The 19,241-nt window shown below is 41.1% G+C and overlaps 1 protein-coding gene across 2 annotated transcripts in view; it reads left to right on the top strand.

Annotated features, from left to right (window-relative positions):
- Positions 1–19,241, top strand: part of psd2 (pleckstrin and Sec7 domain containing 2) — a 47,407-nt gene that overhangs the window by 18,829 nt on the left and 9,337 nt on the right. Inside the window, exons 4-12 of one of the 2 annotated variants that reach the window (XM_033633605.2) lie at positions 12,162–12,359; positions 12,663–12,743; positions 14,225–14,337; positions 15,251–15,309; positions 16,926–17,015; positions 17,433–17,476; positions 17,598–17,788; positions 17,943–18,013; positions 18,555–18,712. In XM_033633605.2, the coding sequence (XP_033489496.1) occupies positions 12,162–12,359; positions 12,663–12,743; positions 14,225–14,337; positions 15,251–15,309; positions 16,926–17,015; positions 17,433–17,476; positions 17,598–17,788; positions 17,943–18,013; positions 18,555–18,712 (1,005 nt within the window). Of the gene's footprint in view, positions 1–12,161; positions 12,360–12,662; positions 12,744–14,224; positions 14,377–15,250; positions 15,310–16,925; positions 17,016–17,432; positions 17,477–17,597; positions 17,789–17,942; positions 18,014–18,554; positions 18,713–19,241 lie in introns of both variants that reach the window. The other variant, XM_033633604.2, reaches the window with a different exon arrangement.

The raw sequence follows: 19,241 nt of genomic DNA, 5'->3' as shown, positions 1-19,241 counted from the left end.
TGTGTGTGTTCCTCCCCCTTGCCTACTAGATCTAAGCCCAAGCAGAGCAGATAAAAGCCAGGCGCAGTTGTTTCCATATCAGAGAAGCAGCTCTGCCGTGTGGACTATAATCTCTTTCATATACACTGTCGAGTGCAGAAACACACACATACACATAAAAGACACATGGGCCAGCAGCATGCATGCGTAAACAACATTGTGCATAATGCTCGTACGTCCTAATGCTCGCTCAGTGACGGAAATGTGGGAGCTTTTATATCTTTCACACTCTGAGTCTTTCCCTATTTCTGTTTCACACTTGCACTCTCACACACACACACAAACACAAGAACACACATCTTTCAGGATGTCATTTTGGGAGTAAAACCCTTAGCATGGTTCTATAGCGCTGCTGAAACATCCTGCAGATTATCCTTTCCTGGCTCTCCGTCGGGCAGTGATATGGACACACACACAGTAACACACACAGACATATGTGTGCGCACTTTTGCAACACAAGCAGTAATACATACAAATTCTCTCTTTCACCCTCTCACCACAGACACACACACTAACTGAATCATTTCAGCACTGACAGATTTATCCCTGTCTATTTATAGTTCAACTCTATGTTTTATGACACATCCCACAGTACTGTACCAATGACTGTTTTGGCTGAACTAGGTTCTTCTTACCGCAGACTTCTCTCCTCTGAGGCGTCTGTCAATGCTTCCTGTATGTGCAGCGTGGAAATCGAGCCAGACTCTACAAAACATTTGTGTCTTTTTTGGGCTCTGTTCTCCTCTTTGAATCTATTTGATTTTAAGGCAGAAGTTATCCTCTAGATGTTGTTCATGATTAAGCTGTTCAGTGTTTCACAAACACAATCCCACACCTGAACACAATTAGTCTCACCCAGCCGAAAGAGGTCACCATTGTCCATTGTCTGCAGCTGAGTAGGTGTTTTTTTGGACCTTGTGCGTGTTTATGTATGTGCAAGAAATAGACAGAGGCAGACAGAAAACAAACCATACCAAAACATTGTGTTCACGTCTGTAAAGTAACTTGTTGCACTTAATTTTTGCTTTCAGTGTTACATTTGATAAGAGTATTCATTTTGGGTTAGTCTGTGATGTGATATTAGTCTCAAATATACTTATTTATAAGGTACAGACAACTGCTAGATTCCAACATCAACTCTTGTGTACCTTGTAGATCCATAAATAAAAAAACAGATCAGTCAATTAGGGATTAATCATGGAATGTATAACATAATAAGTAGCCACTGTGGCAGCACCCATTGGTTTGTGGACTCCCATTCTGAAGCCTCGAGCTTGGCTTTTTTGCCATCACCATTTGCCATCATCAGGTGACCATATTTGGACAAGAGGGTTGAACTTACCCCAACGCTAGCTGCTAGCTTGGTTAGCCTTCAGCATTTACAGCTATAGTTAACTGTGAAAATGTGAATGCTTATGCTAATGCTATTTTTTACCAGTGAAATCAGGCTTAAAAACCATTAAAACAAAATGCACTTACTGGAAAACCTGAACTTCTGACTCCTTAGAGGGTCTTTACAGCCAAATGCTGAACAAGACTTTTTAAGGCAACCAAATTTCATGAACTGAAAACACACTGAAATAGTGACAGCTACGGCTACACCTATACTCTGTGAATCTGAAGTTCAGCCATAGTTAGGTTACCTAACCAACGTCGTCGCCGTGGTAGTGACTTGTCCACGGACAGCACCCACCTGTCACTCAAAGTGGCCCTGCCCTTAATTAGGCTATGCATAACTTTAAGACTTAATATAATTTAAATGGGTGAGTTTTATAAAAATGTATCACCTGAAAAGTTGTAATGAATGGAAAAATTAGCTATAGAGACCAAAACTGTTTTTTGTACCAGGCTGTAAACATGTATATTTCTGCTGTGAAGTTGGACATTCTATGAGGAATGACTGACATCCAGAAACATCCTCAAATGGCCATTTAGAGAACTGCAGTTTTCGGCATGTCCATGTTGGCTTCATTTTTCAGCTCTTGGAGGTTGGCATTTGGGATTTCTTAACGTTAGAAAAGCCATTTCAAGATTAAGTAATTTACTTGTGATTATATAATCATTTTCTAATGTAGCAGCCTTAAAGGCTGTAATATAATCTATTAACTAAGTATGGTAATGATATTTTTTAACACCAATAGTGGTTGATGCTGGCTCTAGATATTACAGTTACAAAACAATCCATACATCTATATTCTGAATCATATCCATGGCTGGGTTGTGGTGTCAGCTGGCTAAGCAAGGTAGTCCAGACGTCACTCTCCCCAGCAGCAATTCCCAGCTCCTCCTGGGGGATCCCTAGGTGTTCCCAAGCCAGATGACATTTATAATCTCAGCATGTTCCTGGAAAACCTCCAAAGGAAGGCACCCAGGAGGCATCCAGATCAGATACCAGAACCACTTCAACCAGCTCCTTTTGGCACTGAGGAGCTGCAGCTCTACTCTGAGCTCCCTCCGGATGTCTAAGCTCCTCACATAGATCAGCTGGTAAATCGAAATCCTCACCTCCCCGCTCAGCTCCAGTCTAGTACAATGTGTACATTACTGCTGACGCCACAACAATCTGCTGTCTGTCGATCTCACGCTCTATTTAACCCCCACTCATTAACATGACCCTGAGATACTTGAACTCCTTCTCTTGGGGCAGTCTCTCACTCCCAACCCAGTGGGGGCAATCCACCGTTTTCCAGCAGGGACGATAGCCTAAGACTTGGACTCTTATCCTGACTGCTTCACACTTGACTGCAAACCGTTCCGGTGTGTGCCGGAAGTCACAGTCTGATGAAGCCAACAGAACCACATCATCTGCAAAGAGCAGACACGCAATTTTGAGGTCCCCAAACCAGACACTTCTCCCTCCAGCTGTGCATTGAGATCCTATCCATGAAAATCACAAACAGATTTGTAACAAGGGACAACCCTGGCGGAGTCTAACACCCACTCAAAACATGTTTGACTTCCTGCTGAGAATAAACACACACATCTCTCAGTCCACTTATGTAAGGACCGGATGGTTCGTAGCAATGGCCGGAGAGCTATACCCCCCATAAGACTCCCTGGGGAACATGGTCATAAGCCTTCTCTAAGTCCACAGAACACATGTGGACTGAATGGGCAAAGTCCCGTGACCCTTCTAGTGACCTTGTGCAACTTTTTTCTGTTTTAAGTTTATTGGTTTCTAGGACACAGCTAGATGAAGCAACACTGGACAATCGCCTGAGCTGCTTTTTTGACTCTATCTTTGGCATTATGACAATATGAATGACTGATTGAAGCGCACAAACGATGGACTTCTTTTAATAGACTGCATATGTTATTGAGGAGCACTTATCTGGTTAATCCTCCTCTGGCTAACAGCTCAAAACACTGAATCAGTTTTTCCCCCATGTGCTGGCTGCCATGAGAACATCACATCTGTGCTACGACAGCTTTATAAATTCTGCTGTCTGTGAAAATCCATGGTGTGTAAATGACAAAGGTTAGCCATGAGTCATGGTAGTGAGCTGCTCGAAAAAGTGATGCGTGATCAGTATTCAGCAGTGTCTGCTCGGTCTAAAAAAGTATTCTGCTCCCAGTGCTGACTGGATAGCAGCTTTATTGTTGTCGCCAAGGAAACTTAGTCATTGTTGTCTGTGCTTAATAATGTGCAGAACCTGGCTGCAGGGTTTTGTCTCTATTCTCATCTTCCATTTCATCCCCCAAATTTTTGTACTTTTGACCCTACAGCTGCTTGTCTGTTCTCTGATTTTGCCATTGTTCTTCTTTCCACCAGAGGAGAAAGAGGAAGGAGGGATATAGATGGTTAGGCTAGTGTGCAGGGATGTGTCAATGTGTCTTATACAAGCCTATGTTTGTGTGTGTGTGTGTGTGTGTGTGTGTGTGTGTGTCATGGGGACATAATCCATCATGAAACATGTGATGATTAGTTTCTATGCCTGTGTACTCTCATATTACTATACATTATTTACATTGATGCAGAGCTACATAATGCGGTAGTCACTGATCTCCAGTCAGTGACCTTAATAAAGCACTTTTACTATTTATATCCTGCCCTGTATCAGTTAAACTCAACACCTAATTCGGTGTCCTCATTTGACATTAAAAATAGGAGTTGTTTTTTTTTTGCATTTTTCTCTCCTAGGTTACACTTCTTAGGTGGCTTTACTCTGTCTTGCATCTATACTCGCTGAGCCATGTTGAAGCAATACACTAGAGGGATGTACAGAAATAACTACATAAAATGACTACATGCTGGAAAGCAGCTTAGTGAACTGCGTCCAAATACAGGACGTCCTGCTGATATTGAACTGATCTGCTGGCTCAGAGCCTTTCACTTAAATGCAGAGGAAGTTGTGTTGGCCGGGACACACAGGGCCATTGTAAAGCCACCACTAGGAACAGTCAATTCATCAGGAAAAGTCTGTCCGGTCGTTTGCCCCGCCCCCAACATCCTCTCCTCTGTGGAGCGTTCAGGCAGCCAACAAACTTCAAGGAAAAAACTCCTAACACACTCCCTGCCTGTTGACACTATGGTGAAACGACGCTACGGTCTCGTTTATCACCCGAATAGGCTGTAATTATCTATGAGCCGACTTCCGCTTTGAAGAAATGTGATTTGGCTTCAAGTTGAATAAGAAACCGGGCCGATGCAGATTTTACCGACGACTGGATGATGAGGCGGTCGGACCTCAGCGCGCCTTCAACCGCTGCTTGCCAAATTTCCGAGAGACGATGTGGAAAGAGGAATATGATGTTCACTTCGACTTTTTGCTGCAACTCCTGTAAGTTTCATATTCATACAGATCAGAGAATTGTGTTGCGATTACATGTCAAAATGGGTGGGAACACTGACATTATGCTGCGTGGCAAAATGGAAATAACGAGGTAGCTGTACTGTAACTCCACTCTGACGAGAAATCACGGGTGTACTTATATTTATGTATGGGCTTGTACATGGCACCAATATAGGGATAAAAGTGACCTAAACGGTGTTTTAAAAAAAATCTCATATGGTAAGCCATATTCCTTTAGGGCTTCAAGTGCCTGCCAATCAATGTAGTGGATTTAGAGAGATCTAGCACACTTACACCATACATTTCCATTTTTTCTTTATCAGGACTTAAAGTGGCATTTAGTAAGGCAAGAGTTATAAGATTGCTGTTGTTAAATGTGATACTGAGACTAGGCTGCAGCTAACCTTTTTTTCATGGTCAAATAATCATTTAATGCTTTTTTGGTCAGTCAGTTCATTGATTATTAATTAATAAATGCCTGCAACAAGTTCCCAGTGCTCAAAATAATGTAATAATAATAATCAAATTGATTTTTATAACCAATAGTCCAAAAACCCAAAGATATTCAGTTCACAATTAAAGTAAAACAGAGGAAAATCCTCAGTGATGATGGAACAAGTGTTTTTTGTTTTAATTTTTACTTTAAAAATAACTTAAATGACAATTTTTTTGTCAAATTATTGTTGAATATTACATTATCCAGCAATTTATTGATGGATTTCAGCCCTAATTGAGATACTAAATAAAGATTTGTAGCTAAAGCCCACCTTAAGGATGCCCAAATGTTCTTAACTGTTATTTTCATGTCCGACTTGTACTTTGAACAGTGACCAGCAGTTTTTAAAAAGTCAATATGACCCAACTTGTACCCAGCACAGCCTTAGTGGATGACCCAACAGTGTCAATACTTATGTGTGAAAACAAACATGCAAATAACATTGTAACTTTGTCTTAGATTTTGTGGCTGGAGGTGTCCTTTTTGCTTGTTTTACATTTAAGAGTTCAGTATTGCATCTGTGTTTTTTTTCCTAGAGATTATATCTACAAGCCTCAGCATATGACTTGGCTGACACAACACACACAAAGAGCCCTCACATGTGTGTGTTCCTATGATATGTCAGCTAGCCATTGATCAAAGTAAATGAAAATAAAAGACCAGTCTGTGAAATAACAGAATTTCATAATCCAGTTAATCCCATAATAGTTGATTACCCTCATGGGAGATGCTACTAAGACCCTCCCCTTCCAAAACTCACATACACACACATACACACACACACCTTACCTGCAGACACACCTTGTAGGTGTGGGTACGGGTAATGCACAGCCAGAGAGATTAGCGTGTGAGTCACTGGCATGCACCATCATGCTCTCTATCTCTGACACACTCACACACACACACACACACACAGACTGAGTGGCGGTCACAGTGGATGAATGTGTGGCCTGGGGATACAGAATTGCGCCTTTAGATGGACAAATAGGTTTAGTGTGTGCCACTTGGCCCTCAGTGACGCCAAGTATCCTGGCACAAAAGGCCTGCACTAGATGTCTGACACTTCATATTGTGTCTCTCTCACTGTCATTTTGTGTTTGTGTGTGTGTGTGCGGGTTCTATTATTGCCAGACAGCAGTGACTTGGGGGAGCATGGCATCATTTTAGCCCCATGACTGATATGAGCTTTGAATGATTTATGAGGTCTCTCTGAGTCTAGTGAATTAATACGGTCAGACAAGCGAAAGCAATTTCACTGCAAACACCGGGCTGGATATTGTTTTGATGGCTTACCACAGTCTCATTTTATTTTGTGTGAGTCTATATGTGTGTGTTTATTCCTTTGTGTAGTATGTATATATTTCCATACACACACTTTTCAATTTTCAACCACTTGTCTGGGTCTCAAAGGGGGTTCTTGCGACTTTTCCAGGTTAGGTGGGATATGTAGTCCATTGAGCAGAATCTGGGTCTGGCCAGAGGTCTTCTCCCTGTCGGACACGTCTAGAATACCTCCTTGGGAACCGCACAGGAAGCATTTTAATCAGATCCCCAAACCACCTCTACACTAAAGAACGGTGGTTTTACTTCTCCCGGATATACAAACTCCCCACCCAGTCTCTAAGGATGAGCCCAGTCACCCTGCAAGTGAAACTGATTTCACCCCACTGTATCTGCAATCTTATTGTCATTCTTGGCAGTGATGCTCCGTGGCAATAAGGTGAAGGAGTTTGCATGACTCACCTCATCATGGCAGAGGGTTTATGTGTTCCAGTGACCCTGGGAGCTGTGTTGTTGGGGGCTGTAGCTCCTTGTAGTGTGTCCCAAGGCAAACTGGTCCAAGGTCAGAAGCCAAATGAAGAGTGATACTAAGAGCCTAATGAATCAGTGGAGACAGGACGGTGTAACCTTGCCTGGAGCGGGGAATCAGGGCCTTTTGTAGAGGTCAGCTGTAGGGGTGTAGTGTGCAGTCAGCCGTTCAGCATGTGAGGGCAGGGGACTGACTCTGGAAAATAGGTTGTTGTTTGTGTTTATTTGTCAGTTTTGTTCCGATGCCCCTTTTTGCCACACGACGCAAAACTATGGCAGACAGCCTCAAGGTAATCTGCAATCCCTTTACTTCTTCTTCTAGCAGCACAGGACACTTTGCTTCCGCTGTATCCATGGTAACCAGCAAATCCCTTATGACAACAGCACGTAATGTATTGAATTTGTGATGGTAATGCAATTGGGCTGATCTGATTATGCAAAAAACATCTGAATCATCTGGCGAGAATGCTGACGGTGCCACGCAGATGCACACACCGACAGGAAATGAGGGAAAGCCATTGAAACTGATGGAGGTGAATGTGTTTCTTAACAAATACTTAATTCCCTGTTTTCTGCTGATTTGTATCAATACAAAATTGATGCAGTTAATGTTTGTACCTTTCAGCATGGATAATATTAAAAGTCATGCAATTTTGTTTGAATGTTAGATGTTTTTAACTTGTAATGAAAAGCAAACCATCAGCACTGGGTGTTAAAAGTCCAAATAAAAAGGATAATTAACTCCCCACTGATGAACTGTAGTGTGTAGCAAAGCACAAAGTGCAATGCAGTACAGTGGGCACAACTCAGTACCTTAATCAAACTACCTCACTAAGTCATAAATAAATAAGTAGGGCACTAATTAATACTCCTGATTCTCTCACTTCTCTTGATGACACTAACAGTTATACAGAGTGTGAGGCCTTGTCTTGATCAGTTCATCAAACGGTGTCCCTAAACTGGCCTCAGTTCTTCAAGTGTTCTTTTCTCGTAAGCTTTTATTGGTTTATTGGTTCTACACACATTATTCACACTCAGTAATATTGCCAGTGACATTTTTAGCTGCGACCAGCAGCTCTATAGCTCGCTCTGTCGATTTGTCAGTTGATTGGTTGGTCCAAAAAAATTTCCCACCCTTTTGCAGCCAGTTTTATGCCCTACGAGGTTGAAATTTGGCATGAAGGAAAAGTGTGTATGTGAAGGGCTGTGTCTGTGTTCATGTCAGTTGGGTAAAGGGATGTGACAGTGGGAGTGGCCTATGACAAAAAGGTGCATAACTTCTAAACAGCTTCACGACCATGACCAGACTATGGGAAGAGACATACACAGACACACGCGCACACACACATACAGATAGACTGACATATAAAATGTGAATTCCAAAAATGTTGGGATGCCGTTTAAAACGTAAATAAAAAACAGAATCCAAATCCTTTTATATTTAATTGAATACAGTACAAAGACAAGATATTCAATGCTCAAACCGATAAGCTTTATTTATTTATTCATTTATTGTACGCTCATTCTGAATTTGATGCCTGCAACATGTTGCAAAATTGAGACAGGAGCATGTTTACCACTGTGTTACATCACCTTTTCCTTTTTAACAACACTCAGTAAGCATTCAGGAGGTTTTAAAAGTGAAATACTTTACCAATCTTGCCTGATGCATGACTTCAGTTGTTCAACAGTTTGACATCTCCTTTGTCGTATTTTGCACTTCATAATGTGCTACACATTTTCAATAGGGGTCAGGTCTGGCCAGTATACGTAGTACCCAATACCCACACACTTTTACTATGAAGCCGCGCTGTCATAATATTTGCAGAATGTGTCTCATTGTCTTGCTAGAATGAGCAGGGATGTCCCTGGAAAAATCTCATCTGGATGGTAGCATACGTTGCTCCAAAACCTCTATGTAACATTCAATATTCATGGTGCCTTCACAGATGTGCCAGTCACCAATGCCATCGGCACCAACACTCCCCCATACCATCACAGATGCTGGCTTTTGAACTTTGCACTGGTAGCAGTCTGAATGGTCCTTTTCCTCTTTAGACCACAACACACTTTGCCACTTTGTGTCAGTCCATCTCAGAGGAGCTCAGGCTCAGAGAAGTCAGTGGCATTTCTGGATGTTTTTGAAATTTTGCTTTCACTTTGCATGGTAGAGTCTGAACTTGCATCTGTAGATGCAACAATGAGCTGTGTTAACTGACTATAGTGAAGTATTCCTGAGTCCATGTAGTAATATCCTTTATACAACCATGTTGGTTTTTAATGCAGTGCAGCCTGAGGGGTCAAAGGTCACTGCCATTTAATATTTGTTTTCAGTCCTGCCCCTTATGTGTAGAGATTTCTCCAGATTCTTTGAATATTTTGATGATATCATGGATTTTAGATGGTGAAATTTGTGTGCTGCTGAGAAACATTGTACTTAAACTGCTGGGCTATTTACCAACACAGTTTTACACAAAGTCTTGAACCTAGTGCCGTCCTTGCCTGTGAACGACTGAGCCTTTGAAGGATGCCCCTTACATACCTCATCATGATACTTTAATTTGTTACCAGTTAACCTGTTTTCCTGTGGAATGTTGTAAACAGGTGTATTTTGGGCACTCCACAGTTTTCTCAGTCTTATGTTTCCCCTGTCCTGACTTTTTTGGAACATGTTGCAGGCATCAAATTGTGTAATAGTGTATATTTACAAAAAACAAAAAAGTTTATCAGTTTGAACATTGAATATCTTGTTTCTGTACTGTATTGAATTGAATATAGGTCAAAAAGGATTTGCAAATCATTGCATTCTGTATTTATTTACGTTTTAAACAGTGTCCCAACTTTATTGGAATCGGGGTTGTACCCACACACACACACACACACACACACCAGTTTGCCACATCACCATTTATAGCTGATAAACTAGAGGTATCATTGAACTCAGTAGAGTTCCTTTTTGATTGCTGGGTGAGCCCCGCCCCCTATACACGCCTCTTTCATAACTCATAAACTGTTGTGGGTCATTTGTTGTAGATGCTTGTAGGAGGTGTCACTGGACTCAGCAGAGTTCCTTTTTAGTTGTGACCAGCACCTTTTTACCTCGCTTTGTTGGTTAGTCAGGCAGTCGGTCCAAAAAAATCTCCCCAAATAAAAAGAGTAGAAAGGTCATTGATCTGTTTGCCATAGTAAATTGACTAGTGCAAAAAAAAAAAAGACGATTTTTGTTAGTTGTTATGGTGACAACACATAAGTGGGGCCATAAGGTGTGTCATACTCACTAGTTTGAGAATGCTGCATTGGCTAGTTCCTATACCTGTTATCCTTGCTAAACAGAGAAATACACCCGTACACCAATTCAGGTTTCTCTTTTTCACACCAAGTCTAACGTTGGCTCAATTGCCTGGTTAACTCATCATAACAAAATCCTCATTCAAACTCGACAGAAACAAACTAAAGCACCAGTAATCATCACCAATTAATCAGTCCTCTGTTCCAACAATTACCAGCTCTGATTTGGTGACAATGAATCCTTTATTCACCAAGTTAGATGTGAAAGCATACTGCAGTTTCTCCGCCTGTTCTACTGAGCAGCGGCTCTCACTCGTTCTTCAGAGGCCGCCACAGTAATATTCATTGTGTTTTCACAAACATGCCATCATTGGCTGCAAAAGACACAGGGAAATCGCAGTTACTGTGACATTTTAAAAGCAACGGACTGCTTATATGGAAACATAATGTTACTGCTACACTGCTTGTTTGGTCATTACTGCAAAACTTCACCCTTGTAAGTACACGATTTGCTGTAAGTTGTTTGTTTATATGGAAGTTAGCCTGCCACAGTGATTGCGATGGCAGCGTTACGCATTAAAATTGCTGCTGCTGTGTTGATTCGACTGAGAATGTCCATTCTACTGTTATTCTGTTTTTATGGTTTGTGCCCAAGGATGCTGAAATAGAGGTTGTAGCTATTGTAAATCCATGCTTGTTTTCTTCTTGTGTTAAAATGTGTCTTTAAATAAAAGTGAAAGTCAGTGAACTGAAATGAACCTGAAAGGAAGCTGGTTTCATAATTGTCACCAATAGTTTCTAATTCAGTATATATAGTTTTTAATACATTTTAGTTTGAGACAGTACCACATTGCAATGTCAAAGGAAATCCTTGCAAATGATTATAACTTCAAATAGGGTACATAATGTCCAAGAACATGTCAGTCATGCAGACTTTGCAAGTCATGGCAATAAAAGCTGTGTGTTCCCTCTGGTGTCTTCAGCTACTTGGCATTTAAGTTTTTATTAACCTTAACTACTCCTGCAGGGGTGAATGAGTACATTCAGTCTTTCACAGGAACGCCTTGCTTAATGGTTGCACACATACACCCATTCACAGCTGGGATAGACAGCCTAGTGATAGACACTGAGCATGAGATGGACAATTTAAATTTTCATTTGGGTGTTTTGCTCAAGGGCAAGTTGACTGGAGCATTTGAGGCCAAAGAGAGCATGACTTGTTCAGTCTTTGGACCTTTATCAGTGAAAAGCTCACTTCAATGACTTCCATGCTTCATGTGCCTGAAAACGAGGAACTGAAAAAATAGAATTGAGGTTTTTATATTGCAGCACTTAAACTCAAATTATGTTAGAGGTTAACAGTCTGAGATTAGTGGAGCTTTTTGGAAGAGATTGGGGCAGGTGAAAGCTGCTGTGGCATTATAATCAGCCTTTAGATTCACTGCATTAAAGTAGGATATTAAGTGACAGGGAAACTGGGTCAGTGTCATAACAAGTCATTTAAACCTCTTTGTTTGTGTGTATGTGAGCATATGTTTATGTAATTCAGTTTTATGCTCAGCAGTTCAGTTTCCTGTGTCTAGTTTTAAGTGAGTGGGCGTGTAACGACAGACATGTGTTCCATTCATTAACCTAGGCACCTGCTTTTGTGTTTGTGTGTGTGTGTGTGTGTGTGTGTGTGTGTGTGTGTGTGTGTGTGTGTGTGTGTGTGCGCGTGCGTATGTTCTCTCTTCCAGTGATGCCAACCTCACAGACGTGCTGTCTGACTCAGAGGAGTGTGATTTGGGCAGCCTGGAGCGTTTGGAGCGCGGCAGCACAGACACTCTGGCCAATGGCTGCCGAGCCGACTGTGAGGCCGCCAAGAGGCTGGCCAAGCGCCTCTATCACCTCGAGGGCTTCAAGCGCTGTGATGTGGCCAGACACCTGGGCAAGAAGTGAGCACACAAACACACACAGTAACATGTGCACACATGATGACTGATGGACTGAATAATCACCAGCAACAGAGGAAAACATGTTTACATGACTACATATGTTCAGTATTGGTGTATGGATGAGACATGGATCCACATGTAAGAATACCTAATTGATTTATAAACACGTAAACACACTGGCACAAGCTTACTTTATTCTTATAACACCACCAGAAGAGCACTCTCTAATACAATAGACATTTATATAACACATTCAAACAGTGCCACGTTGATGTGCTGATGCTCTTTTCTGTCTCTCTGCAGTAACGAGTTCAGCCAGTTGGTGGCATCGGAGTACCTGAGCTTCTTTGATTTCTCCGGCCTGTCGCTGGATCGAGCCCTGAGGTAAAGCGCAGTCAGCACTTGGAAGTGATGAGTGTGTGATGTAGACATCTGTACAAATGCGGGTGTGTGTGTGTATTCTTCACTTGTCCCTCTTCACAAGGCATTAGAATTGTGCTAATCAAGCTGTCGTGTTGAGTACAGTTAGCCAGTGTAGCTGACAGCTGCAGAGTGCATCACTGCCTTGTACCTGACATGTTGCTGTCTCAAACGGCTGCCTTCAGCCCATGGTGTGCAGTAAACAGTCCTCATGTGTGCACTTCAGACTGCCCTAGATTAGCATACTGTTGGGAACGTCCTGCATTCATTTGGGTATTGTTTCGATCCTGGATTCCAATACGGTGCATCACTCATAGTATAGCCATAGTAATATGTAGTAGGAATTAAACTTAATTGTCGACATTTCATCATACTGTATACATCTAAATGGTTTATTGAAGGCTACTGTAGTTATCAGTATTAAAGCTGTAGTTGGTAACTTTAAAAAAAACTTTTTTGTGGTGTTTGCTGAAACTTTCACTGCATCCACGCAGCAGTACATGATACAAATAATCTGTAGTGCTTCTAATGGCCTCACTGCACATGAATGAAAACAACCAATCACAGCTGAGGAGTCTGTAATGCAGCTGTCGATCATGTCCGTCACTGCTTGTGAACTGCAGTCAAACTGTCAGACTAGGCAGCACTGATCAAATATGAGTCAAGAATCTGTCACTGTGTTGCCTCTTTCTCGCCTCAAAGATTTTCAGGAACACATTTTAGTGTTGGGGGACCAAATATGACAAAAAGTTCTTTTTTTATAAAAGTTACTGCTAATGCTTTAATCTGTCTTAGTTTTAGTGAGCCAATATTCTTTTACACAGCACACTTTTTTTGATTAATCTTCTGATTGTTTTCTGATAAACAGATTAATCGTTTAGTCTTTCAAAATGTATAAATAATACATCACAATTACTCACAGTCCAAGGTGACATTTTCACATGTCTTGCTTTGTTCAATTAAAAGCACTAATCCCCAAAATATTACATTTACAATAAGATGTAATTAAAACAGCAAATTGTCACATTTAAGAAGTTGGAACCAGCAAATATTTGATGCTTTTGGTTGAAAAATGACTAGAATAATTATTGAATAACAAAATAGTTGTAGATTATTTTTCTGTTGAGGGACTATTTGTGTAATTGAGTGTACAGTGTTTCCACTCTATGTTTATGTTTCACCTCAAAACGCACAGTATAAAATTAGGACTGGAAACCTGTTGATTCAGACACAGAAAGATGACACAATCCTTCCTTATGACAATGCTACAGAGAACATGACCACTAGGCCACATTTTTTCAAGCAGGCTCGACTGTTATAGTTCAGATAAAATGTTTTTGGTAAGGTCTTCAACAAAGATGTCAGGTGCATGATTAAATCCTATACTTTGCAGAGATGTATTACTGGAAACCAGTTGACCTTGTGGTGTCATTTGTGTGTGACAGGAACTTCTTAAAGGCCTTTCCACTGATGGGAGAGACTCAGGAAAGAGAGAGGGTCCTTGTACATTTCTCCAGACGCTTCTGCCACTGCAACCCACAAACACTCACCTCTGAAGGTCAGAGCTACGAGGGTGATGATGGGGATGACACTGATGGTATGAGGCACAATATTAACGTTGAAACAAACACGCGTTTTGCTTTAACTTATTATCATGAAGTAAATGTTGATTGCACAATGTAGTGGTGACAGAATTATGACACCATCTGCATTTAGATTGGTTCCCAAAAGTCTTTCAAGGTGCAATTCTGTCTGCCACTGGGTAAGATCTCCTGGGAAAATGAAGGCTTGATTTACAAAGGAAGTGCGTCAACTATTGCATAACTAAAACAGGAAGAGGATGATGCTTTTGTTTTCCCTGGTAGCTATTGGTAACCATTCCCAGTTACCAAAGAGTATCAGTGTAATTTCTTTGCAGTTACTGTCCCCAGTAACAGAAAAGGTGGAAGATGGAACAACTTAAAGAACTGTGGAAACTGTGGTAGTTGCTAGGCTCTGAGGAAAACAGAAAGTGATCCCGTTGTCTTTGGAACAGTTGCCATTCTGGCCAGTACCACTTAGAAATGCTGGGGGCGTTGAAAAGTTGTCTGTTTCCACTGTAAGAATAAAAGTCATAACAGCTGTACAAAATATCACACCATAGGGTGTACGTCAGTCGTACAATACTGTTACAGTTCTCCATATTGATCCCAGTTAAACAAACAGTCATGACTGCAGCATACTGACACTGCAGTGTTGGAGTTATTCCTACTCGCATAATAATACTGAATCAACTCAGATCAGACACAGCATTAGCTGAAATTATTTTAGCACGGCGGCTATTTATACAGCTGTGCAGGTGTGTGTGTGATTTGTGTCTGCATGAACTATAAAGGAATGTATGGCACTGCATTTACATAAATTTGTGTGTGTGTGTAGAGGAGTGGCATGACATTTAGCTGACCTCGGCCTTGTGTATTGTGCTGTTGCAGATGGAGCCCACACATTAACCTGCGCCCTTATGCTGCTCAACACCGATCTACACGGACATGTATGTACTGTAGCTCTCCATCTTAGTCAGGATTCCCCTTCCTGTAATCTATCTGCAGAACAAAGTATAAAGACAGCCATTTGTCCGCAGTGACACGTCTTCATTCACATCATCTTCTCTGTGTGTTTCTCCTTCTTTCCACTACCCTCTCCTCTCTCTTTGTCTTTCTCCTCCGCGGCCTACTTTCTGACCTGTTTCTGTCTCCTCCTTTCCTCGAATAGTCTCATCTGTTCAGTTTTAAACTGGAGCACTGTGGTCCGGGCAGCATAACACGATCAGTATCATAGGTCCTGTGCTTTGCTTTTCCTCGCCCCTCCTGTCCCTGCTAATAGTACTGTTTAGTGAATATCCCTCCTCTAACTAATTTCCTTTCTCTCTTTTCAATTTCCTTTTCTCCCTTTCAAATCCTTCCCCTGATAACCAAATCTGGCCCCCTGGTCTCCCTCCACCCCTGCAGGTGGTAAGTATATTTATAGTATTAACACTGTCCTCATTGACATCTGTACCTCCTCTTGTCAGCTAGCGATAGAATTTAAGTCATGATTTTGAAGTTGATGTCATATTTTGCTCTTAATAAAGGATGCACACACAGCGATATATCAATTTTTCAATCATTGTTTTTTCAGCAGCACAAAAGATTAGTTGCTTAAAAATTATTTACCTAAATGAAAGAGTCAACAGCTGATTTTAATTTTAATTTGTTCTTCTTATAATAAAATGCAGCATTGGTTTAAGCAAGGAGAAATGCAGTCGATCTGCCCTTTTTCTCCTGTGCAGTGTTGCAAATCACATTATCTAAATTAGCGTGAAAATTTAAATACATTGAACAGCAGATTTAATGTTAGAAAGGCTATATTTTTCATAATATCAGATTTGAACTTAGTAAGAAACTAACCATTGCATTAAAATATAAGTCCATTTCTATATTTAGGACTCTATCCATTTGGATAATGGCTGTGAACTACACCACGTTACCTATTTGCCGGATATTATGAGTAAATGGAGCATAAAACATTTTGCGACGCATGTTACATCCCATCCTGGGTATTGGGTGCTTTTCCTGGAAAAGGGAGGAGTGTTGTCTTCTCTGTTACGTGGCCACTTCAGAGGAAAATGCGAATAAAAAGCAACAAACCAAACCCCCCCACCCCCCACCCCTTTTTTTTTCGTAACAGCAGCAAGTCAATTCAGTTTGTGTGTCACATCTGTATCTGTTTAGGTTGAAGGCTTTATTCAGGCAGAAAGGGGCAGTAACACACACCTCCCTCTGTTTTCATTTTCTAATGATGCATCATAATTAGAGGTTAAAACACTAGGCAATGTGTGGTAAGCTGATATTCCATGAGCCCTAATAGAGGTGGAACCGTTCTCACCACCTCTACCAGTAGAACCTGCTGCATTACACTGCCACCCAGTGGATAGCTGAAAAACTCATTCAGGTTGGAGCAGCTAAAACTAGGTTAAAATTAACTGCGGATACTGAGCTGAACTAAACACTGATCAAGTTGCCAACCCACATATAAAAATATCTAAATGTTTCAGCAAGGTAAAATTTTTATCTGAATCTTGAATTGATTGTCTTGTTTGTTTCTGTCTGTTTGTTTACCTCTCCTCAGAACATTGGGAAGAAGATGTCCTGCCAACAGTTTATCAGTAATCTAGACGGCCTCAACAATGGCAAAGACTTCCCTAAAGACTTATTAAAGGTACAGATTTTCTCCTGAGGAAAAAAAAATTTTTTTTTAAGTGATTGCAATTACGGTTATTTTGGGATTTATTGCGTAATTTGTTGCATGTAACGAGTTTCTTCCCAACACAAGCCTTTACCCACTTAGTTATTATATCCACATTACTGGTGATGACTGATCAAAAATTTCATTGTGTAAATATTTTGTGAAAGCACCATTAGTCAACCTTATCGTCGAAATATCGATTTGGAGGTATTTGGTCAAAAATGTCAGGATATTTGATTCTCTCCATATCACCCAGCTCTAACCACATCTGTCAGCTTGATCCTTTAAGTCTTAGCCTCAGAATTTAATTCTGTCTTTACATTCGAACCCTTCAATCCAATTAAAAGAAAATGTTTACAGTTTCTCCCCTTTCTTGCCGTACTCACACAGGTCTTGTACAACTCCATCAAGAATGAGAAGCTGGAGTGGGCAGTGTGAGTATGCATTTTGTGTTCATCAAAAGGAGAAGTATTTGGGGTATGTGAGTTTTTCAGAAGTAAGTACACTTGAATATGTGCTGCTCAGGTTTATCTGAATGGGTATTTGTGTGTGCAGTGAGGAGGAGGAGCTGAGGAAGAGTCTGTCAGAGCTGGTGGAGGAGCAATGTGAGGGCGGGAGTAAGCGTGTTGCCAGGGTAACGGACGGCAGTAACCCTTTCATTGCCATTCCCATTCTCTTAAATGCCGTCACCTACAAACATGGAGTGTTGACCCGCAAGAGCCACGCTGACATGGACGGCAAACGCAGTAAGTGATTGGACATTCACATTCACACACACACACACACACACACACACACGTACACACGTACACATGCATTATTAACTGAAATAAACAAATTCCTTATAAGTAACTGTAAAAAAAATATGTCAGAAAAGTTTATTAATTTCTTCTCTTCTAGCCCCGAGGGGTCGTCGTGGTTGGAAGAAGTTCTATGCGGTCCTGAAGGGGATGATCTTATATCTCCAGAAGGTACCGCATCTCGTCCTCTGCTCTGTTACCATAGAAACACACATCCACCACCACCGCCGTCATTGCGGTGGTGGATGCTGCTAGCTGCTCTCCTATGTGTGTGTGTGTGTGTGTGTGTGTGTTGGAGAGGGATTGAGATAGAGAGAGCATTAAGGGAGGAAATAAGGCATAGCCGCTCTGCTGTGTGTTTGTCTCCCCCTGCTGGTAGGAGGGCTGTACTAACCATATATACCATTGTGAAATGTTCAACCTCAATGAATTGAATTAGCTTCCATGTCTGTCACTAGCAGTGTGATATTTTCACCATGGTTTAACTTAATTATGTCATAGATGTATATATAGAAATAGTTGCTAATTTTTAGGTCCATTGTTTCTTTAATAAGGACTGTTCCTCAGAATGAAGTTGAGTGACGTCAATTTAGACGTTTGTTTCCTACAGATACCAACTAAATGTAAGCTACTCTTCTAATGCAAGCTATAAGAGACAAAATGACTGAATCATAAGAACATTAACGAATAGTTTTTTCCTTTACTTTCCCAGGATGAGTACAAGCCTGACGCTGACATTTCAGAGGTGGACCTGAAGAACGCAGTGCGGATCCACCACGCTTTAGCCACTCGTGCCACTGACTACAGCAAGAGAGCCAATGTACTGAAGCTCAAAACCTCAGACTGGAGAGTCTTTCTGCTGCATGCGCCGTAAGTCATCCAGGCTGAATTTAAGATGTTTTCATTCAGCCTCAAAAGTACAGGAAAGAAGACAGATATAATGGATCTTTCCATTTTATACACACTCTTTTAAGTTTTAAAATGTATGCGAAAGTTTTCAGTGAATGGCATTGCCCAAATTCATTAAGTACACTATCACTGGACCATCTTGTAACTTTGGTGATGATGATGAACTGATTGTGCTGCCTCTTCCATAACAGAATTTGTAAAGTACTTAATAATGCAAAATGTAGAAACAAAAAGCAAGCAGGCAGACTGAAGTGATGTGTTATGTTTGTCTGCCTGTCCATCTCCTCTGCTCTGTTATAGCACTATGGACAGTGCAGTACCTACACACACAGGCCCGGCCACTGCTCACAACACACAGCTGTCTGTGGGTTCTGAAACAACAGCCAAGTGATAGTCACATGTATTTTGGCCAGTGATGTTGTTGCTATTTTATACCACCAGCATTTTATCCAACATGATGCCATAATAAACAGTAATGTCTTCCCGACCA

The sequence above is a fragment of the Epinephelus lanceolatus genome, chromosome 7 (assembly GCF_041903045.1).
Source record: "Epinephelus lanceolatus isolate andai-2023 chromosome 7, ASM4190304v1, whole genome shotgun sequence".
NCBI lineage: Eukaryota > Metazoa > Chordata > Actinopteri > Perciformes > Serranidae > Epinephelus > Epinephelus lanceolatus.
Note: the sequence above shows the minus strand (reverse complement) of the source record. Positions and strands in the feature narration are given on the sequence as shown.